This window comes from Phocoena phocoena, chromosome 10 (assembly GCF_963924675.1).
Source record: "Phocoena phocoena chromosome 10, mPhoPho1.1, whole genome shotgun sequence".
Classification (NCBI taxonomy): Eukaryota; Metazoa; Chordata; class Mammalia; order Artiodactyla; family Phocoenidae; genus Phocoena; species Phocoena phocoena.
The window spans coordinates 69,268,294-69,292,445 of record NC_089228.1 but is presented as its reverse complement, the minus strand read 5'-3'; the positions used below and the strand labels follow the sequence as shown (position 1 = coordinate 69,292,445).

At 39.8% G+C, this 24,152-nt stretch overlaps 1 protein-coding gene across 1 annotated transcript in view; it reads right to left on the bottom strand.

Annotated features, from left to right (window-relative positions):
* The window catches only part of DNAH8 (dynein axonemal heavy chain 8), a 322,160-nt gene that overhangs the window by 235,783 nt on the left and 62,225 nt on the right, over positions 1-24,152 (bottom strand). The window contains exons 21-28 of the mRNA XM_065885438.1: positions 19,568-19,703; positions 18,598-18,713; positions 16,330-16,436; positions 5,213-5,288; positions 4,054-4,249; positions 2,333-2,529; positions 1,235-1,361; positions 172-407 (exon numbers count right to left, since the gene is read on the bottom strand). Coding sequence (XP_065741510.1) covers positions 172-407; positions 1,235-1,361; positions 2,333-2,529; positions 4,054-4,249; positions 5,213-5,288; positions 16,330-16,436; positions 18,598-18,713; positions 19,568-19,703 — 1,191 coding nt within the window. The remainder of the gene's footprint in view (positions 1-171; positions 408-1,234; positions 1,362-2,332; positions 2,530-4,053; positions 4,250-5,212; positions 5,289-16,329; positions 16,437-18,597; positions 18,714-19,567; positions 19,704-24,152) is intronic.

The window sequence follows — 24,152 nt, the reverse complement described above, 5'->3', positions numbered from 1 at the left end:
GTATATTGTTCACTGTTGATAATTGTCAGTCCCTCTAAGGACATCAACATCAGAGAGGAAAAATAGGCAGACTGTGCCATAAAACAGATGAAGAAATCAACTTTTTAGTGTTTCTCTATTTTTAAAAAAAAAAATACCATTTCAAGAAAGAAAAATGCAATCATTTCTTACTTCAATTGGTCCCAAAGTCATGTCCATTTGAATTTCATTATCACGGATACAAGACAAGGCTTCCATTGCAAACCTGACATCATCTAAATCACGAATAGGTCTAGATAACTTTTTCAAGTATTCATTGATAAATGCTATCATGTCTGACATTTTCTTTTTGTATTCTTCATTCAGATACCGACAGAGTAGCAACTTCCATGCCTTAGCCTCAACTGATAAGGCCAATTTCATTGGCTCTGGTGAAGACAAGAAAAGGTCAAAATGAAATACAACTGACATTCTGAAACAATTCACTTCATGTGTAATCTGAGCATCTATAACTGCACTGTCCATTTGATGGCCACTAGCTACACTGAGCACTTGAAATGTAGTTAGTCTGTAGTTCGTCTGAATTAAATGTTCTGTACGGATTTTGAAGACTTAATTCCTATCCTGGTGGAGTATATTAAGCCATTCATGAGAAGGACACTGACGTCTATGGAGAAGAATTTTGGAAATTAGTTCTAGCACTATCCAATGTGAACCTTGCTCTGTTTCTGGCCATCCCATTAGAAGCCTTCACTCATTTCCCCAATTTCCTCTAGGTAACCCCTATATGAGACCAGCAGCCTACACTGTTGAGAACACTGTGCCTGTCTAATACAGCTCTCCCTCACTACAGTTAGCAGTAGGGTCAGCTTGGGCTTTTGATTTCAGACATTAAGTGGTTGTCTCATAATCCTCTGATACTCTAACCTCAATTGGACTAACTTCTCAGGAGACCTCAAACTGTTTTGACTCTTATCCCATGTACACAATCCCCTCCTCGCGATAACCTGTAGTTCCCCCTGTAGTTTTAGTTGTTCGAGTGCCAATTTAGTATCAAGTACATTACGTCACTTTGGTGTAATATTATATATACATAATATATGATAATATATATAGCATATATATGAACAATATTGGTGGTTCAGAAATACTTAATATTTATAATATTGTACCAAGGTAGCTTAATAACTGCTTTCTAAATGAAGTAACATTTCATGTGAAAATACAGACACTTTACATAATATTTATAAAATACCTGTATGCAATTCAAGTGCTCCTACAACTATAATAGGCTTCAACTCATCAATCTCCTGCTCAAAAGTAGCATAGCGTAGAATTTCGGATCTGATTTCGGTCAGAGAGGGGTTGTTAGCCAAAAACTCCTGTAGCAAGGAAAGAATCAACATTTTCTTCGGCTTTTTGACAATGTAAATCTCTAATAGTTGAATTAGAAAACTGCATCTGCTTATATATTTTTCCTCTTGTATGTGCTATCAGGCCAGTGGCTCGGTAGAGAAAGGGATGAACAGTTAGCACTGAAAGAGGAAGCTATGTGAGGGAATTTCACATTTCTGAATGGTTATTCAGAGTTCTAAAGTTTCCTTGAGTCTCCAACCAAACATATAGCTGAGCCTACGTAAGCTGGACACACCCTTGAATACCCGACCTCTGGGCATGTCTGGAACATAATTAGTACTCAGCTGTTTAACCAAATTAAATAAAATCTGCCTGAACCTCATTATTATCAACTGCCCCAGTGTCAGTGTGAGAATTACGCAAGACATGATGTGTTAGGTGTGTGGCATTTACAGGTTCTCGGCCTCCGTTCTTGAGTTCTCATCATTACCACTGATGTTTTCTTGGTCCTCCCACAGGAGTTAGAGATAAACAATACAGAGTGAAGTAAGTCAGAAAGAGAAAAACAAATACCATATGCTAACACATATATATGGAATCTAAAAAAAAAAACTTCTGATGAACCTAGGGGCAGGACAGGAATAAAGACACAGACATAGAGCAGACTTGAGGACACGGGGAGGGGGAAGGGTAAGCTGGGACGAAGTGAGAGAGTGGCATGGACATATATACACTACCAAATGTAAAATAGATAGCTAGTGGGAAGCAGCCGCATAGCACAGGGAGATCAGCTTGGTGCTTTGTGACCACCTAGAGGGGTGGGATTAGGGAGGGTGGGAGGGAGATGCAATAGGGAGGGGATATGGGGATATATGTATACATATAGCTGATTCACTTTGTTATACAGCAGAAACTAACACAACATTGTAGTGCAGTTATACTCCAATAAAGGTGTTAAAAAAAAAACCAAACTGCATCACAAGTAGCAGAAACATACCTTCACTTTCACGTCTCGGTCCTCTGTCCAGAGCGTCTTGTAATTTTCAAAGTCCTGCAGGGCCTCATGAGCCACCTTTCTGAGAGAATTCACAGAGGAAGAAAGGAGGAGGACCAGCTTGGAAACATCTTTGTGCTCTGCCACACCTGGATAAAAATTCTTCAGCTTCCGTGTGGGGATAATTTCTTCAAAAGATTCTGAAAACAGACATTTTTATCCTATAGATAACTCCTATATTCAACTTTAAATACTATCAATTGTAACATTTATAGACTTTTTAAACTTTATTTTCTTAAAGACCCCCCCATCCCGTTCCAAGTAATTAACAGCTATTCTCTCGCTAGCTTCACTTATTCTTATTAAACTACTGTGTCAGATTTTGAGGTCTAGGTTTCTTTAAAGTGGGGAAACTGTTATTCAGAGGAGAGAACTGAAAGACACCGATTAACCACTCCCCCCAAAACGAAACGTCCTCCAAGGAAAGATCAGAAGAGTTGAAATTGCTACCCTACAGAACAGGCTTGTGGTTAAAGGAGAGCCACTACGTTTACTACCCAAATGACCTTAAGCCAATTATTTAATCTTCATGGAAATACTTGTGAGGATTAAATGAGACAACATATGCTTGTCTTCAACTCAGCATCTGGTTTATAAAGATCACACAACCACCATGATAAACATCTCTTGCTGAAACCTAGTCATGTCACAGCCTTGACTGAAACTCTCAAGTTTTCTCCATCAAGCAGAAACCATATGGATACTTTTGTTTGGCCCAAACAGTTCCTTACTTTTTTAAAGCAGTTGTTAACAATTAAAAAATCATGAGATTTCATGAACAATTCCAGATTGCAGGTATTCCTGCATGGCAACAGTTAGCTGAAGTATCTATAAATGATACTTGGGGTGGTGTGGAAGAAAAGCGGAGATGTTGATCAAAGGGTACAAACTTTCACTAATATGATGACTAAATTCTGGAAACATAATGTGTAGTATGGTGATTATAGTTAACAATAATGTATACTTGAAATTTGCTAAGAGAGTAGATCTCAAGTGTTCTCACCACACACACAAAAAATGGTTAACTATGGGAGGTGATGAATATGTTATTTACTTTGTGGTAACCACGTCACAAAGGTATACATATATCAGAACATCATGTATATGTATAACTTTTGTCAAAAATAAAGAAATAAAAATGTTAATGTGGCAGAACAGCAAAAAAGAAAAAAAGAATTTGGCTTTCTATACAAGAAAGTATACAAAAATGTCTATGCAATTTTGGGTCAGTGTCATATCACACTAATAATTATTTAAAGGAACAGTTTATATATATTTCAATGTACAAAGAACACATGACCCAGATTTTCTAAGCGCTATGTTCTAGCAAACTAAGTTTATCAGATCAAATACAATGCTGAAAATAGAATTAGTTCTAAGGTTTATTTTCATTTTTAACTTTGAATCTGAGACTACGGTAGTAGAACAGTGATAAATATACTTGTTCACCCATGATCAAAATCTGAAATGTCTGCATGCTATGTTTAAGATGGAAGATGGAGAACACTAGTTTTTTTTTAATGTAAAATTTAACCAATACACATATAAATATGAGTGTAAAAATATCTATAGGCTGTCATACCCAGGAAGAATCAGAAAGACCATTTACTAACTGTTATAGTTCTAAGACTCTATTCATCTGAGATTTGTTTTAACATTCTTACTGTCTTCCTTCTTCAACTGCTTTCCTGTGCTCGGATGGGTCCCGTCAGTAGTGGTATGGGAGGGGCTGCTAATGACGGTCTTGATGTGACGGGTCTGCTGTTGCCCCCAGTGAACCACTCCTCTGCTGACCTCCAGGGTTAACTGGATCATACGGTTAATGGCTTGTTGAATGTCATCCAAACTAGGAACCATTACCTGTGGAAAGAAGAAATAAGTTCCTGGTGCTGCCAACACATACAAATCCATGCCTCTGATTCTCACCACACCTGTTCCCCACTGAGCAGGGACAGCCTCCGCTGGCCCAGTGGAAGGCTGCTTCGAGGAGAGGGATGGTAGAGGAAGGTAGGCTGCAGACTTTACCGATCTTCAAGCTTTCCTATTCTACCAATTCCTGCAGGCAGAAAGGTCAAACATAGTACTTGTCATCCTTTCCCTGTGAGGGTGGCTGGCTGCAGCCAAATACTGTGGGCAGGTGCTGGATGTCCATGAAGCAGAGTAACGGAAGAAACTGTACTGCCAAGATTTTGACCTCAGTTCTTTGAAATGCACCAAATAAGCAAAGAAGCTGTCCTCCAGGAGGCCAGACTGTGTAGATGTGGTGTCAGGTGAGCCATAGATTGTTCCTGCCTGGCCTTAACCCTTGGCTTGTCACAGAATGCACCTCAGTCATCCTGTATGGCTTGGTGTTCCAGATGCAAATAAGCAGCCAGAGGGGTGGTAGAGGAAAGTGCCCTAAGAAGGCACAAGGGACCCATGAACTCAGGGCACAGGCTCTCTCTTTCTTTCTTTGTTTCTATTCTGCCATGGGTTGTCTTACAGTTGGGTGTTCAGTATAGGGATTTGGACTTCTGAGATGGCCTTATTTAGATAATTTAATGTCTGAAGTAAGAAAAACCAAGATCGTTTGTAGGGTACTTGCTAACTGATGGCCCAACAGACACTTAACTCTTACACCAACCTTTAATACACCATGAGCTCTGCAGAAGTAATTGTTACAACAGATATAAATGATACACTTTGATTTTTGTTAAATACGGAGGTGAAGTCAAAAAGCACAGAGGACCAAGAGATTAAATAAAAGTTCAGTTCTAATGCTATACTTCTTAAATACATTACCAAAATACCACTGTCTTAACTTGAATATTTAATAATACTTACCACATTAGGAATCACAAGATGTACTTCAGATTTTAGAAAGGAAATAACATCTTCTGACCGCTTTCGTCCATAAGGGCTGTAATAAGATGGACATTTAGCTTATAAACCTTAACCTAAAATTTCATAAAGAGCTTGGCTATGCTACAAGTTTCAATCCTAAAAAAATAAAGACAATTTTCAAAATACTGAATTAATGAAGAGAATGTTATTTACAATGGAACCACAAATTTCATGAGTTAGTTCATAAATTAAGAGCACTGAATGATTTACTATTCTTTGAAGTGAAAAACTAGTCTCCTACCCATTTTCTAGTATTTTAACGTTGCTTTCTCTCAGTAAAGTACCACCTAATAATGTTTACCAAAAGCACTCCTTTTCCCAGCCCCAGAACAGATGCTGAAAATCACCAACAAAAAGCATATGCCTTCATATACTTTATTTTTTTGTGTGTACAAGATTAAACCTTCCAAAAACTGCCTTTTTAAACAATATCAGTTATGCTCAGACAGAAGTACAGACACACAGACAGACACATGAGTGCAATTAATGAATGACACATATCAGCACTGCAAATTACTTTGGTTATCTCCCTCTGCCTGATCTCTGTCCCCATCCCAGACAAAATTATAATAAATGTAAACTTTCCATAGCAAGAAATGTTATCATTACTGAAAACTACACCTCCATTCATAACTACAAGCAGACTGGGGGAGAAAAAAATCACAAGAAACATTAAAGCCTCCACATTCACAGTGGAGACCCAACTTTAGTATTCAGGGTCAATGGTTCCCAGATAAACATATTATTGCAAGGAACTCTTTGAACTAAAAGCAAGCAAGCAAAGAAACAACAGAAAACACCTCTAATTCATAGTCTCACTGTGAATCAAGATGCAGCAATAAAACAAGTGTAGACTATGTTTGAAAGGGTACAACCTGAGAACAAGAGTTTCATAAAGTATAATCAAACAGCTGAACTAACAGAAGCGGTGAACAGCGCAGCTGATCCTTTGGTGACTTATTTGACAAACTAGAGGATTAGCTTAAGGAATGCTCCAAGCTTTCGGATGCAAAATACAAGAGAAAGAAATTACTTAAGGAAAAGGTAAGTGAAATAATAAAGAAAAGATAAGTAATGTTTATCGAATGCTTAGTGTATGACAGGTGCTTTTCCAAGCACTTTCCATGAATCAACACCTTTCATGCTCATGTTAACTCTTGATGTGGATCCCATGATTATTATTTCCATTTTGTAGATGAGGAAACCAAGACACAGAGAGTTTAAGTAACTTAACAGTGGGTCACTCAGCTCAGAGACGCTCTACTACCTAGATCCAACGTGGGAACCCTACATAAAATAAATTTAAGCATAGCCCTTCTCAAATCTTAAGAATAGACTTGTTTTTTCACCTTGAAATGATTCTCTGTGTGCCTGATAGGATTAATGGGGGAAAAATGACTCACAGCTAAACACATAATTTGTTAATTTCCAGAATAAAGGAGGAAATCCTGTAAACAGCAAGAAACAGTTTGTTACTTAGAAAAGAAAATCAGATTAGCAGCAAAACCCGCCTCTGAAAATGGAAACAAAAGAAGCCAGTGATTGTGCTTTGTGAGTGGCATTTAGCTACAAAATAATGGTTCTGTCTTGACTCGTGAATGATAACACCTTTTATCTGGATGTTCTCTGTCTGCATCCCACCTGAGGAAAAAATCAAATTGGGTTTGCATTTCAGTTGAGGCAAGATATAGTAATAATATCCTTCATTACTAAAAGAGATCTCTGCTGTTTATGTGGATGGAGTGTGCAGGGCTTGCCCAGATGAAGGTTGGCAAGCAAAGTGCCACAAATAAAAATGCAAAAGGAAGCATTAAAAAAAAAAAAAAAAGAAGAAGCCAGTGAAATAGTATTTGTGGAGTGTGAGAGAAAGTGTTGTGATCCAAGTTGACCTACTAGCCTTCATGGGTGAGGGTAAGAGAAAGACGTTTTAGACAAGGGGGGATTTGGCAATATTATACTCATGTATACCTCTTCAAAACTCACATCAGTACTGTTGTAAATTAACATGGCATAGTGAGTTCAGACTTCAAAAATGCCTCTTTGTGCCAAACACATCACAATCACGGATAGACTCTGAAGGACTTGAGAATGCTCGAACACAAGATTAGGATCTCCACAAATCAGGAAACGCATCAGAAACACACAACAGTCTGGCCAGGGCTCTGGTCAGGAAATAGGCAGTGAGAGTGGGAGGTTGGCCCCTGTGGACTCTGAGGGACTGAAGTAGTCCGTGTTAGAGGGGACTCATCCAGGCTTGCTACCCGAAGCCAGACATTGAAGTGATGTTCCCCTACTTGTAAAGAGAGACAAAACAACAACAAGATAAAGTTTGTCAACCTACTGCCTGCAGCTGCAGCTTTTCCAAAAGATGCGGGCCTGGGGTGAAAGAAGCAAGTCCACAGCATGCCCAAAAAGCCACTAAGCCGGCTCACTTCTGTGCTCCCTGCTTAAACCTGCCATTTCCCAGCATCTCTTCAGGGGATATGTAACTGTGAACAAATAGGACCCAGTTCTGCACTTAAGGTACCAAGAGTCATGTGGAGGCAAAAGTAAAACTCCTAGATAGGGAGGGAAGGAGAGAGAAACACACAAAAACAAAAAAATCTTCTCACTCAAGGAGAGTCTACGAACTAAAATCCCAATATGCATGCATAAGTCTAACAGTAAGAAAGAGGACTAAAGATATCAATAATTGAAACAAAAACTCACTCCAGACAGAGTTCAATGTATAGAAGTATGACAAACTCTAAAATAAATATATTGAGAATGTTCAAAGAGATAAATGAAAGCAATCTTCCAAAAAATAATAAATTGCTAAACTAAAAAGGCAGGAATGATACAGTATCTGGAGGATAAGGAAAAAAGTACTAACTGAAATATTTAAGATGCAGTAGATGAGATCGCCTTTAGGCTAGATACAGAGATACTTGCCCATAACATAACCCAGAAAGGCAAGAAGACAAAAATATATGACAGACTAGTTAGGAGACAGGAAAGAGAGACTGAGATGCTGCAACGTCTGAGACGGTCACGTGTCCATGGTGCCCAGGACAGTTCTGGTTTAAGTCCATCCTAACACTTCATCTGTGCTTCTTCACTCAAAAGAGTGTCCTAGATGGAACAATTACGTGATCAACTTACTCAACATTCAACTACAGGAGTTCCATAACAAGAGGATGTCTCAGAAGCAATAACTGAAAAAGGAAATTGCTGACGATTTTCCAGGATTAAGGAACCCTATAAGCCCTCAAATAGAAAGTGTACTCTGAGAACAAAGCATGATTAAATAAAGACAAATCTACACCAGGAAAGGAAGCTACAGAACATCAAGGATAAAATACAATTTTTAGTTAGACTCACTGCAGACTTCTCATCAACAAGAATACAGGTCAGGAAAACACTGAAGAAATACTCTGAAAGTGCTGAGAGACAAACAAAAGTTTTTTATCCAGACAAATCATTTCAGACTTAAAATGAAGAATAACAGAATTTACACCTCACACTCCCTGAGAAACCAGGGGTATAAAATAAATACACAAGAACCTGGAGACTTTAATAAAATATACCAGTAAATAAATTATTTTTGAGTGCTCAAAAAAAGGTAAAAAGTAAAACAGCAAACAACAATGATGGGGAGACCTTCAAGATGGTGGAGGAGTAAGTCGTGGAGATTTACCTTCCTCCCCACAAATACATCTACCTGTGGAACAACTCCTACAGAACACCTACAGAATGCTGATAGAAGACCTCAGACTTCCCAAAAGGCAAGAAACTCCCTACGTACCTGGGAAGGGCAAAAAAAAAAGGAAAAACAGAGACAAAAGAATAGGGACAGGACCTGCACCACTGGGAGAGAGCTGTGAAGGGGGAAAAGTTTCCACACACTAGGAAGCTCCTTCACTGGCAGAGACGGGGGCTGGCAGGGGGGAAGCTTCAGAGCCACGGAGGAGAGCGTAGCAACAGGGGTGCAGAGGGCAAAGTGGAGAGATTCCCGCACAGAGGATTGGTGCCAACCAGCACTCACCAGCCCAAGAGGCTTGTCTGCTCACCCGCCAGGGCGAATGGGGGCTCGGAGCTGAGGCTCGGGCTTCGGAGGTCAGACCCCAGGGAGAGGACTGGGGTTGGCTGTATGAACACAGCCTGAAGGGGGCTAGTGCGCCACAGCTAGCCGGGAGGCAGTCCGGGAAAAAGTCTGGAACTGCCTAAGACGCAAGAGACCATTGTTTCAGGGTGCACAAGGAAAGGGGATTCAGAGCACCACCTAAACGAGCTCCAGAGACAGGCTAAAGCCGCGGCTATCAGCGCAGACCCCAGAGACAAGCATGAAACGCTAACACTGCTGCTGCAGCCACCAAGAATCCTATGTGCAAGCACAGGTCACTACCCACACACCCCTCCACTCCACAGAAGCCTGCACAGCCCGCCATTGCCAGGGTCCCTTGATCCAGGGACAACTTCCTCAGGAGAACACATGATGCCTCAGGCTGCTGCAGCATCGTGCTGCCCTCTGCCTCCACAAGCTCAAGCCACATTCCCATTATAATTACCATACCCCTCCTTCTCCCCAGCCTGCGTGAGCCAGAGCCCCCTAATCAGCTGCTACTTTAACCCCGTCCTGTCTGGGTGGGAACAGATGCCAGAGGGCGACCTACACGCAGAGGCGGGGCCAAAACCAAAGCTGAACCCCGGGAGCTCTGAGAACAAAGAAGAGAAAGGGAAATCTCTCCCAGCAGACTCAGGAGCAGCGGATTAAATCCCCACAATCAATGTGATGTACCCTGTGTCTCTGGAATACCTGAACAGACAACAAATCATCACAAAATTGAGGCAGTGGACTTTGGGAGCAACTGTAGACTTGGGGTTTGCTGTCTGTGACTGATTTCTTTCTGACTTTTATGTTTATCTTAGAATAGTTTTTAGTGCTGTTATCATTGGTGGATTTGTTTATTGTTTCTTTGCTCTCTTCTTTTTTATTATTATTACTTTAAAATTTTTCTTATTCTAATTATTTTTTTATTTATTATGTTTTTTTCTTTCTTTTCTTTCTCCCTTTTCTTCTGAGCCATGTGGCTGAGAGGGTCTTGGTGCTCAGGCCTGGTGGCAGGCCTGAGCTTCTGAGGTGGGAGAGCCAAGTGCAGGACATGAGAGCACCAGAGACCTACCAGTCCCATGTAATATCAATTGGCGAGAGCTCTCCCAGAGATCTCTGTCTCAACGCTAAAAACCAGCTCCAGCCAACAGCCAGCAAGCTCCAGTGTTGGACACCCCATGCCAAACAACTAGCAAGACAGGAACAAAACCATACCCATTCGCAAAGAGGCTGCCTAAAATCATGCTAAGTTCACAGTCACCCCAAAACACACCACCGGACGTGGCCCTGCCCTCCAGAAAGACAAGATCCAGGCACAGCCACCAGAATACAGGCACCAGTCCCCTCCACCAGGAAGCCTACACAAGCCACTGAACCAACCTTACCCACTGGGGGCAGACACCAAAAACAACGGGAACTATGAACCTGCAGCCTGCAAAAAGAAGACCCCAAACACAGTAAGTTAAACAAAATGAGAAGACAGAGAAATATGCATCAGATGAAGGAGCAAGGTAAAAACCCACCAGACCAAACAAATGAAGAGGAAACAGGCAGTCTACCTGAAAAAGAATTCAGAGTAATGATAGTAAAGATGAACCAAAATCTTGGAAATAGAATGGAGAAAATACAAGAAATGTTTAACAAGGACCTAGAAGAACTAAAGAGCAAAGAAACAATGATGAACAACACAATAAATGAAATTAAAAATTCTCTAGAAGGAATCAACAGCAGAATAACTGAGGCAGAAGAATGGATAAGGGACCTGGAAGATAAAATAGTGGAAATAGCTACTGCAGAGCAGAATAAAGAAACAAGAATGAAAAGAACTCAGGACAGTCTCAAAGACCACTGGGACAACATTAAACACATGATCATTCGAATTATGGGGTCCCAGAAGAAGAGGAGAAAAAGAAAGGGTCTGAGGAAATATTTGAAGAGATTACAGTTGAAAATTTCCCTAGCATGGGAAAGGAAATAGTCAATCAAGTCCAGGAAGTGCAGAGAGTCCCATACAGGATAAATCCAAGGGGAAACACACCGAGACACATATTAATCAAACTATCAAAAATTAAATACAAAGAAACAATATTAAAAGCAGCAGTGGAAAAACAACAAATAACACACAAGGGAATCCCCCCATAAGGTTAACAGCTGATCTTTCAGCAGAAACTGTGCAAGCCAGAAGGAGTGGTTGGACATAATTTAAAGTGATGAAGGAGAAAAACCTACAACCAAGATTACTCTACTCAGCAGGGATCTCATTCAGATTTGATGGAGAAATTAAAACCTTTACAGACAAGCAAAAGCTGAGAGAATTCAGCACCACAAAACCAGCTTTACAACAAATACTAAAGGAACTTCTCTAGGCAGGAAACACAAGAGAAGGAAAAGACCTACAATAACAAACCCAAAACAATTAAGAAAATGGGAATAGGAACATGCATATCGATAATTACCTTACAGGTAAATGGATTAAATGCTCCAATCAAAAGACACAGACTGGCTGAATGGATACAAAAACAAGACCCATATATATGCTGTCTACAAGAGACCCACTTCAGACCTAGGGACACACACTGACTGAAAGTGAAGAGATGGAAAAAGATATTTCATGCAAATGGAAATCAAAAGAAAGATGGAGTAGCAATTCTCATAACAGACAAAATAGACTTTAAAGACTATTACAAGAGACAAAGAAGGACACTACATAATGATCAAGGGATCGATCCAAGAAGAAGATATAACAATTGTAAATATTTATGCACCCAACATAGGAGCACCTCAATACATAAGGCAAATGCTAAGAGCCATAAAAGGGGAAATCGACAGTAACACAATCATAGTAGGGGACTTTAACACCCCACTTTCAGCAAAGGACAGATCATCCAAAATGAAAATAAATAAGGAACCACCAGCTTTAAATGGCACATTAATCTTGAGAATGAAAAACGGAGCTGGAGGAATCAGGCTCCCTGACTTCAGACTATACTACAAAGCCACAGTAATCAAGACAGTATGGTACTGGCACAAAAACACAAATATAGATCAATGGAACAGGATAAATAGCCCAGAGATAAACCCACACACATATGGTCACCTTATCTTTGATAAAGGAGGCAAGAATATACAGTGAAGAAGACAGCCTCTTCAATAAGTGGTGCTGGGAAACTGGACAGCTACATGTAAAAGAATAAAATTAGAACACTTCCTAACACCATACACAACAATAAACTCAAAATGGATTAAAGACCTAAATGTAAGGGCCGACACTATAAAGCTCTTAAGAGGAAAACATAGGAAGAACACTCTTTGACATAAATCACAGCAAGATCCTTTTTGACCCATCTGCTAGAGAAATGGAAATAATAATAAAAAAAAAAGCAAATGGGACCTAATGAAACTTACAAAGGAAAGGAAACCATAAAGCAAAGGAAACCATAAACAAGACAAAAAGACAACCCTCAGAATGGGAGAAAATATTTGCTAATGAAGCAACTGACAAAGGATTAATCTCCAAAACATACAAGCAGCTCATACAGCCCAATATCAAGAAAACAAACAACCCAATGGGCAGAAGACCTAAATAGACATTTCTCCAAAGAAGATATACAGATTGCCAACAAACACATGAAAGGATGCTCAACATCATTAATCATTAGAGAAATGCAAATCAAAACTACAATGAGGTATCACCTCACACCGGTCAGAATGGCCATCATCAAAAAATCTACAACAGTGAGAGGCCCGCGTACCGAAAAAAAAAAAAAGAAATCTACAAACAATAAATGCTGGAGAGGGTGTGGAGAAAAGGGAACCCTCTTGCACTGTTGGTGGGAATGTAAATTGATACAGCCACTAAGAACAGTATGGAGGTTGCTTAAAAAACTAAAAATAGAACTACCATATGACCCAGCAATCCCACTACTGGGCATATACACTGAGAAAACCCCAATTCAAAAAGAGGCATGTACCACAATGTTCATTGCAGTACTGTTTACAATAGCCAAGACATGGATGCAACCTAAGTGTCCATCAACAGATGAATGGATAAAGAAGATGTGGCACATATATACAATGGAATATTACTCAGCCATAAAAAGAAACGAACTTGAGTTATTTGTAGTGAGGTGGATGGACCTAGAGTCTGTCATACAGAGTGAAGCAAGTCAGAAAGAGAAAAACAAATACCATATGCTAACACGTATATATGGAATCTAAAAAAAAAAAACTTCTGATGAACCTAGGGGCAGGACAGGAATAAAGACGCAGAGATAGAGAACGGACTCGAGGACACAGGAAGGGGGAAGAGTAAGCTGGGATGAAGTGAGAATAGCATTGACATATATACACTACCAAATGTAAAATAGATAGCTAGTGGAAAGCAGCTGCACAGCACAGGGAGATCAGCTCAGTGCTTTGTGACCACCTAGAAGGGTGGGATAGGGAGGGTAGGAGGGAGACGCAAGAGGGAGGGGATATGGGGATATATGTATATATATAACTGATTCACTTTGTGATACAGCAGAAAGTAACACAACATTGTAAAGCAATTATACTCCAATAAAGACGTTAAAATAAATAAATAAATAAAAGAATGAGAAAGTAGATAGACTTCATGCCGAGGCCCTTGTAGTTAGAAATGAGAAAACTGAAAAAACTATACACAGTACTTTTTAAAAAATATAGCCAAATATATGCATTCTAAATTTGAAGGTAACTACTGAGAGAACTTAAGTATAGGAAAGAGAATAAAAGGGGAAAGTTATCCATTCCAAAGATAACAGATAATAAATGAACTGAAGACAAAGGGTAGTAAGAAACCACAAAATAAAATGTCATAAATTAAGTGTAACTATATTAAAAAAAATCACAAAAATGTAAGCAGATTAAACTCTTTAAAAGGCAGAAATAATCAGATTAAACAAAAATATCAGGTATAAGACTCATAGACATAGAGAACGGACTTGTGGTTGCCAAGGGCAAGGGAGGGAGGGGAAGGGATGGGCTGGGAGTTTGGGGCTGGTAGATGCACACTACTGCATTTAGAATGGATAAACAACAGGTCCTAATGCACAGCCCAGAGAACTATGCTCAACATCCCGTGATAAACCATAATAGAAAAGAACACAAAAGAAGAATGTGTCTCTATATGTGTGTATGACTGAGTCACTCTGCTGTACAGCAGAGACTGGTACAACGTTGTAAATCAACTCTGTGTCAATATTAAAATATATCAGGTATATTATGCTTTTAAAAGGTAAAACAAAAAAGCTTCACAGAAAAAATCAAATGAAGGGATAGAAAAGGTATACCAAAAAATCTGGGAAAGTAAAATTAATGACAGACTAAAAAGAATTTGAGAAATCAAGATTAATATGGATAAAGAGGCTCATCAAATAAAATAAACAGTGCTCTAGGCAGACTTAACTATATGACATCGCGTGCACCTAACAACATAGCCTCAAAAGATATAAAACAACAACTGAAACAGAAGGAAATTTTGACAACTTCACTATCACATTGGGAGATTTTAATAGTGCAATTAAATTAAAATTCAGCAATGAATAACCAAGGAATAAACCTAACAAAAATGTACAAGACTTTTACACAGGGAATTAAGAAACTTTATTGAGAAATAATAAAAAAGACAAATAAATGGAGAGGTAATCCATGACTCTGAATGGAAGACTCAATATTGTAAGGATGCTAATTCTCTCCAAATTTACCTATAGATTCAGTGTAATTTAAATAACCATTCCAAAAGAAAAATTAATTTTCTTTTAACTAATTAACCATATGGAAAAATATATACTGGTCTCCTACCTCACACTAAACACAAAATAAATACCATGTGGATTAAACCCCTAACTGCAAAAGATAAAACTTTAAAACTTTTAGAAGATATTATGAAGTACAGAAAGATTTCTTTTAAAAGACATAAAAATCATAAACTACTAAGGAAAAGACTGATAGATTTGAATATTTTTAAACTCAGCAAAGAATATCATAAATAGAAGTTTAGAAGTATCATCAACAAAATAATATATTGAGACCACCCATGAATAAATCCAATCCAATAGAAAAACAGGCAGAAGGAAGGAAGAAACAAGGGAGGGAAAGAGGAGGGAGGGAGGGAGGAAGAGAGGGGGAAAGAAAGGGAAGGGAAGGAAGGGAAGGGAAGGGAAGGCAAATTTTTAAAAAGAGAAAGCACAAATAGCTCATAAACATGAAAATATGTTTAACCTCATCAGTAACCAGGAAAAATGATTTAAATGATTTAAATCCCAGTGAGACACCATTTCACACCCTATATGCTGGCAACAATTTTTTAATTGAATGACACCAACTGTGTGCAAGGATGAGGATCCATAGGCACTCTCATGCTAGGCACTGCCTGGTAAGTTGAGGCATGCACACAGCCCAGGACCCAGCCATTCCACTCTTAGCAGGTGCATCAGGAGACAGGCACAAGAATGTTCACAATAGCCCAAACTGGAAACAACCCAAACAACCACCACCAGTAGAAGTGATAAAACAGATTGTGTATACTCGAGCTATACAGAAGTGAAAATAAAGTATATCAGCATAGATGCATCTCAGAAACAATACTGAACACAGTTCAAATACAGGCAAATTAAATGATACAAACATGGGGTAAACTGTCAGGCAAACCAAGATAATGGTAAACATCAAGTTCAGGATAGTGGTTACCTTTAGGTGAGCAGAGGAAGGACCAGTAAGGGTACTGGTAGTGTTCAGTGTTCTTTGTCTTGGCCTGGGTGCTAGGAACATGGCTGTTCATTTATCACTGTTCTTGCAGTATTACACGCTTGTTTTCACACAGTCTTTTCATAAATGCCGTGTTTTAAATTTTATAATTATTAAAATTAATTAATAAAAATAAAAAGTGCTTTAGTGTTATGTTGTGATAGTATTACCAGACATATTTAGCATATTTTCAACTTGCCTGGCAACAAATATTCTTCTTTTCATTGTGTCCAAAGATAACCGTGTAGCTTTTTGAAGACTGTCTAGTAATTGATGAGAGAAAAAAGCGTAGACCTCTTTACATTCCTGTAATGAGAAATCATATTAAATTTGGTACAAAAAATAAAAACTCTAACACCTCCAAAGCAATAATACAATATTAGAAGTGACATGCGAAAGATGAAAAATAATAAACTATACAATTTCAATTATATTGTAGAAATAAATTCAATCCTAAATTACTTGCTTTTTTAAACAAGTAAGAATACGTGAAAGGTGTGCTTTCATAAACACTCTAGCAAATTATAAGGCATTACTCAAAAGCCAAAATTCAAAAACAGCTAATTGAAAATAATCCTGGTTTGCTCAATATTCAATAATTCACTCAACAAAACTGAAGCACTTAAGTGTGGTGCACTTTTCAATGCTTAGAGGTATGGGCACAAGAGGATATGTATGTAGTCTCCAACCTCAAAAATCTCAGCTTGGTGGATAAACATATTTTAAAATGTATGATACCAAAATACATAGGATGAAACTTCCACTGTCCTGGCACCATGGTTTGTCCCTCTCTGCAAGCCCTTCTTTCCCACCAGAGAAGAAGTAGCCACATTTATTGGTCAGAGCACAGAATAAATATTGAGCCTGGGCAGGAATCTGGGCACTACGTCTTGCTTGCACAGTGATTCACACATCCGGAGCCAGGCTCTGGCCACACTGTTCCTCTCCACCCTACACTCTGACCCTCTGAGTCTGGGTGGGCCAGTCAGGTTGAGTGGAGTCAGAAGGGAGGCCTATCAGGTGTGAACAAAGAGGAATATGATTGGATTGGTCAACTACCAGGCTAAAGTGCAGGCATGACATAATCAGATGTTTACGTTAGACCACTGTGGAAGCGATGTGGAAGATGGATTTGAGAGGCAGAGGCTGTTTAGGAGATGTCTGCACTGATGCAGCTCTAAGTGATCTCCCATTTTGAGAGGCTCTGATGGTACTCAGTCTTGCTCTAAGGACCCCAGCCAGTGTCAAAGGGAATGCAGTTGGAAGCGAAGAACTCTCCTTCTGACCCCCACCAACTGATAGTGGCTGCCTGGTGCATGGTATTGAGAAGCAATCTACAGCTAAAATCTAGACTCAGCGGGAAAGTGTTTCCCGATCAAGTAGTGATAGCATCCTTGAGTCAGAAGGTGAAAGTGAAACAAACGTGTGCTGTTTATTTCCAAGACTGTGTTAGGGTAGGGGTTAGAGAGTGTAAAAGAATGTAAAACGAGAAAGAATGAAAAGATGAGTACGGGGCTTCCCTGGTGGCGCAGTGGTTGAGAGTCTGCCTGCCGATGCAGGGGACACGGGTTCGAGCCCTGGTCTGGGAGGATCCCACATGCCGCGGAGCAACTGGGCCCGTGAGCCACAACTACTGAGCCTGCGCGTCTGGAGCCTGTGCTCCGCAACGAGAGGCTGCGATAGTGAGAGGACCGTGCACCGCGATGAAGAGTGGCCCCCGCTTGCTGCAACTGGAGAAAGCCCTCACACAGAAACTCAGACCAACACAGCCAAAAATAAATTAAAAATTAAAAAAAATTAAAAAAAAAAAAAGATGAGTACAGAGGATTAAAAGAAAACTGACGGGAGCAGGAGAAAGCAGGAATTAGTACAAATGTGGGAGTGGCATTTAGAGTTGACGCACGACCAGAAGGCCTAAGAAGGATGAAGAATCCCCATGTCTCCTCCTCAACTTTCATTCTCAACACAGCTCAGCATAATGTGAGAATCTGCCCACCTGGGGTTTCTCCTGCGGGAGAATCCACAGTGTTAATAAAAAATGCAGATCCTTGGACCCCAAGAGAATCAAAACCCGGTCTTGCAATACAGGTAATTCTATTAAAAACAATAACTGAGAACAAAGTTCTCCACTTTGAGTCAAATGGATCGGCACTACAATCCCAGATGTGACATTTACTACATAAGAAAACACAGTCAGTGTGTTGTGTCAGGGGAGATAACTATATAAACTGTAATTGATAGAATAGCATTAAAAGTTGACAGTGCTGGGGAAAACTGTAAGGATTGCTGTATCTTGTCAGATGCTACAGTATAGAATTGAAAATTATATTTTCTGGATTTTGTTATAAATCCACACAGACTGCTTGCAGAACTGCCTGGAAAAAAAAAACCCCACCATTTGGGGTTATCTACAATCCTATGAGTCATAATTCTGTGAAATTGCATAAGGTTGCTTTACAATAAATACCTTTTTAAATTCATCTTCTTTATGATTAACATCAACCTCAGGCACAATATTAGTCTCATAATCAGCACTTACACCCTCTTCTGTTTCACTTCCAAAAACAACATGTTTTCTCTGTTCTATAGATAAAAGATAAAACAAAAATATAACAGTTAATACTTGGCATTTGGTTTATGCTATGCAACCAAATCTTCTTAGGAAGATCCTTCTTAAAAAAATTCTTAATTTAAAAATTAAAAATTTGTTGCTGGGAGAAATCACCCTTGAATTCAATTTAAATCACCCATCTCAACAGAATTAACATTCTATTAAGAAATACACTCTTTAAATATACTGTACTCTGTATTAGTATCTAGAATTAAGAAACATTTAAAGAGGGGTTATTTTACAGGCTCTCTTTCTAAAATACCTGTTTACCTTTTGGGTTTGCCATCTTAAGCTGACATGTTCGTGGTTTTGATACTTCTGATGAAAACTACTTAAACTAAGTGGAAAACCTCTCAGAGAAAGAAGAGATGCAGCGAATACTTGTTTAAGCTGGAGTTTCTCAACCTCAGCACTACTGACAGGCTTTGTTGTCGCAGCTGTCCTATGCCATAGAGGATATTCAGCAGCGTCCCTGGCCTCTACTCACTAGATGTCATCCCCACTCAGTGTGACAGCCAGCATGGTAGAATGCTGTACCAAAAAAAAAACTTAACATAGCAGGCCAGAGACTGCTATCCATGGAAGGGCCTGCTTGCAAGGTTGGTCCCCAGTAAGTATCTATGAACTTGGATTTCAGAGGGGTGCCCACCATTCCCTAATTCATAAAAAGGGCTCACTGTGCCTAAAGTACAAACGGTGAGGTTTATGTTGAACATCTGCTCTCCTTCTGGGAGTCTGGAATTTTGGTGCCTGTCAGGCACAACGTGCCTACTTGAGAACGTACCTGTAACACTTGTGATTCAAACATTGTAACCAGCCACATTACCTGGTAACTGTTTTGCTGTTTTCCCACTGTATTTAACTTCATAAATAGTCTCAAATATTGATATAAGTTCTTTGACAGCTTCTTCCACATGCTTACTTTTGTGGTTTAGAACCTCAGCCCATTCTTTTGTGTATGTCTATTAAATAAAGAAATGACTATTAATTTCCAGATACTTAAAACTACTGTGAAATTTATTAATACGACTTCAACTTATCAAACTCTAATGTCATTTGAAAATACCTAGAGATAGTGGCCAATAGCATAATGTTTCAGACCCCAAAGTGTCAATGGCTAAAAGCAGCTTGAGACAGCTGCTAAGTCTCAAGCAAAGAAAAGGAGAAAGAAGAAAAATTCAAAGTTTTTTTTCTTTTTTGGCCGCACCACGTGGCATGCGGGATCTTAGCTCCCCGACCAGGGATCGAACCTGCGCCCCTGTAGTGGAAGCGTGGAGTCCTAACCACTGAACTGCCAGGGAAGTTGCAAATTCAAAGTTTTTGACCTTACCTGACTCATTCACACACAGAGATCTACAGTCCTATTCATATGGGCAAAAAGAAAGAAGCCTGAAGGCCTAGGAGATGAAGATGTCAAAGTCGAAAATGAGAAACGGTTTTTAAAAAGGACAATCCAGGGACTTCCCTGGTGGCACAGTGGTTAAGAATCCACCTGCCAATGCAGGGGACATGGGTTCGAGCCCTGGTCCGGGAAGATACCACATGCCACGGAGTAACGAAGCCTGTGCGCCACAACTACTGAGCCTGCGCTCTAGAGCCCGTGAGCCACAACTACTGAGCCTGCGTGCCACAACTACCGAAGCCTGCGCACCTAGAGCCCGTGCTCTGACACAAGAGAAGCCACCACAATGAGAAACCTGCGCACCACAACAAAGAGTAGCCCCCACTCGCCGCAACCAGAGAAAGCCCCAACACAGCAACAAAAGACCCAACGCAGCTAAATAAATAAATAAATAAACTTATTTTTAAAAAAAAGAAAAGAAAAAGAATGAAAAGGACAATCCAAAGTGTTGTTTTGAGATTCAAATGTGATATGGTTTTTAAATGAGCATGATGTTGTATGCCAGGCATCAATTTAAGAGCTTTATGTGTATGAACTCATTTAACTAAATGACAACCTCCTGGGATAGGTAATATTACTGTACCCATTTCACAGATGAGAAAACTGACTCTCAGAAAGAATTAAAAATTTGCCCAAGGTCACACAGTAGGTGGTAAGAATAGGGGTTTGAAACCAGCTTTGTGTGATTCTAAAAGCCTGTGCTTTTTGCATTTTGAACTTTTCTAATAGTCAGCAAAGGCTTTAGGAAGAAGTGGAGAACTAAATTCAGAAAAGAAAACTGGATTATAAAATTGAATAGGCCCTTTAACATACAATGTCCATGCGTCTTAGGAAAGAGAAAAGTAAATGGTAGCAGCCAACTTGGGCCTTCAAAATCACCTCTGCAAAGGAACCCGAGCCTATCTATGCAACCTCTCCTCAGATAAGTCTTGGGAGATCCCATATTCCCTCTGTACTGCCTTCATGTGTTCCTTTCTTGGCTACTAGATTGAGAGAGAGAGACTTGCAAGTTTGTCCCCCCCGATTTACAACACCTCTTCTGCATCTGAACCCATCTTCATCTTTTCTCAGTCTCAGGGGAAACGGTGTTCCTCCTCCCACCTGAAGACACTCTCTGATCCTCCCCACCCCCACGAACTCTTCAGATTTTGCTCCATCATTCGCTCATTACACCCTTTCTAATTTATTCAACACAGTGTTAAACTTTGGAATGACAATGGTGGTTGAGAGCCACTTCAGTCTAGCAAGGAAAACAAGTGTTAAGCAAGTGGACACTCACAGCTGATCATGGAAGATTGGATACACGTGTTTATTTACACACCCCCTCCACTTGCTTTGAAATTCCCTAAGAAAGAAACCAGACTACTAGTCAAACATGACAGATTAAACACATATGTTTATCTTGGTAATCCCATGATATCTCTGGAAACCTAGACAAAATAACAAAAAGTCAGCTTTTATGTTAAAAGAACAGGGTCACAGGAATAAGTGGGAAGATGCCACATAAATTCTTCTGTATGTTTCCAATGCTATATAATAATAAAGTTAATGGAATTTGATAATTGGTGCGAGGACCACTGAATAGCCACTTGCAAAATAATGAAACTAGATCCTGAGACCATACACAAAAACTAACTTAAAATGAAGCATAGATCTAAATGTAAGGGCGAGGGACTTCCCTGGTGGCGCAGTGGTTAAGAATCCGCCTGCCAATGCAGGGGACACGGGTTCAATCCCTGGTCCAGGAAGATCCCACATGCCGCAGAGCAACTAAGCCCTTGCGCCACAGCTACTGAGCCTGTGCTCTAGAGTCTGCGAGCCGCAACTACTGAAGTCCGTGCACCTAGAGCTCGTGCTCCACAACAGGAGAACTCACTGCAATGAGAAGCTCGCGCACCGCAATGAAGAGTAGCCCCCACTCGCCACAACTAGAGAAAGCCCGGGCGCAGCAACAAAGACCCAAAGCAGCCAAAAATAAACAAATAATTTTTTCAGGTAAATAAATGTAAGGGCAAAAACTATAAAACTCTTTTAAAAAACATAAGCATGGATCTTCATGATCTTGGATTAGGCAAATTTTTCTTAGATATGACACCAAAGCAAAGCAACAGCAAAAAAATATATAGATGAATTGGACATCACCAAAATTTAAAACTTTGGGCCTTCAAAGGACACCATCAAGAAAGTGAAAAGACAACCCACAGACTGAGAGAAAATTCCGGCAATCTGATACGGGACTAGTATCTAGAACATATAAAGAACTATCACAACTGAAACATAAAAAGACAGATCATCCAATTTTAAAATGAGCAAAGGATTTGAATAGACATTTCTAAAAGAAGGTACATAGAAGGTTAATAAGCACATGAAAAAGTGTTCGACATCACTAGCCATTAGGGAAATACAAATTTAAGCCACAATGAGATACCATTTTACTCCATTAGGAAGGCTATAATCAAAAACACAAATAATAAGTGTTGGCAAGGATGCAGAGAACTTGGAACCCTCGTACACTGCTGGTGGGAATGTAAAATAATGCAGCCACTTTGGAGAAGTCTGCCAGTTCTTCAAAGGGTTAAACTTGGAGTTAACATATGACCCAACAATTCCACTCCTAAATATACACCCAAGAGAAATAAAAACGTGTCCTTTCAAAACTTGTACATTTATGTTCACAGCAGCATTATTCATAATGGCCAAAAAGTGGAAACAACCTATATGTCCATCAACTGATGAATGGATAACTAAAACGTGGTCCATCCATACAATGCACTATTATTCAGCAGTAAAAAGAAATGTAGTACGGATACATGGGACAACATGAATGAACTTTGAAGACACTGTGCTAAGTGACAAAAGAGCCAGTCACAAAATACCACATACTATATGATTCCCTTTGTATGAAATGCCTACAATAAGCAAATCTGTAGAGGCAGAAAGTAGAAGAGTGGCTGCCCAGGGCTAGGAGGGTTGAGAGGAAATTGGTAATGACTGCTAATGAGTATGGTATTTCTTTGGGGGTGATGAACAGTTCTAAAATTGACTGTGAGGGAGGTGCCTGGCTAGCGCTGCTGGCTCAGAAGCTCAGAGAGGGACCTCCTGAAGCTGGTACATCTGAGAGGCACACAAGGCTGATTCCGGAAAGGCTGGAAAAAGCTAGGGCCTGGAACTAGTGGCCACTGCCAGGGTGAAGAGCTATAGCTCATGTAAAGGCGTCAGCAACAAGAGGCAAAACAGGAACGAGCAAGCCCATTCTCTCTTGTCCAGCCTCCTATTGCCCCCACTGCAAAGCCTACAAGGGAGCCAGCTGGCCAAGGATAAATGTAATTTGCAGAGTCATAGAGTAGAAGGACAGATTTGAAGCTAACACAAGGTAGCTTTTTAATAATTAACATAATCTGTCCTACAACCACAATTAGGTACTCCAAGATAAGGAGGACTTGTCATTACTGCAAATAGCCCTGGTTCCCAGTATTGTCTGAAACCACTGGTTAGTGCAAACTAAATTTGTCCCCCCAAATTAGCGTTATATATAGCACGTTTCCAAAACTGATTTCTGCCCAAAGTGTTATCCAACTTGCTTTGTCATTACATATGTTATTCTGTCTTCACTGTAATGGTCCACCTCGTGATAGGCTTGTGGGAAGGCAGCCCATGTGTTACTAGATCTTAGATCCCTCTAGGGCAAGTGACTGGGGCATACTGATTGACAAAGGTGCTCTTCAAAGTTCCACTTCCTGTATTTTGACTTGTGCCATCAATGTAACCAGCACATTCACACTCAGTCACCTTTAATCGATCCTAATTTGCCTCGTTTGTGTGATTCATTTCTTTTTCTATGCACATGAAAGTTTTTTGTTCGTATGTTCAAAGTAAATTTTCTTTGGTAGTGTGAATTTCACCCCACTGAGCAGTGGATAGTGTCAGAACAGTTACGTGCACATACCAATAGAAATGATTTTCATTGTAAAGGAGACAAAATGAAGGAAACCAATGTAGAAATTTCCCT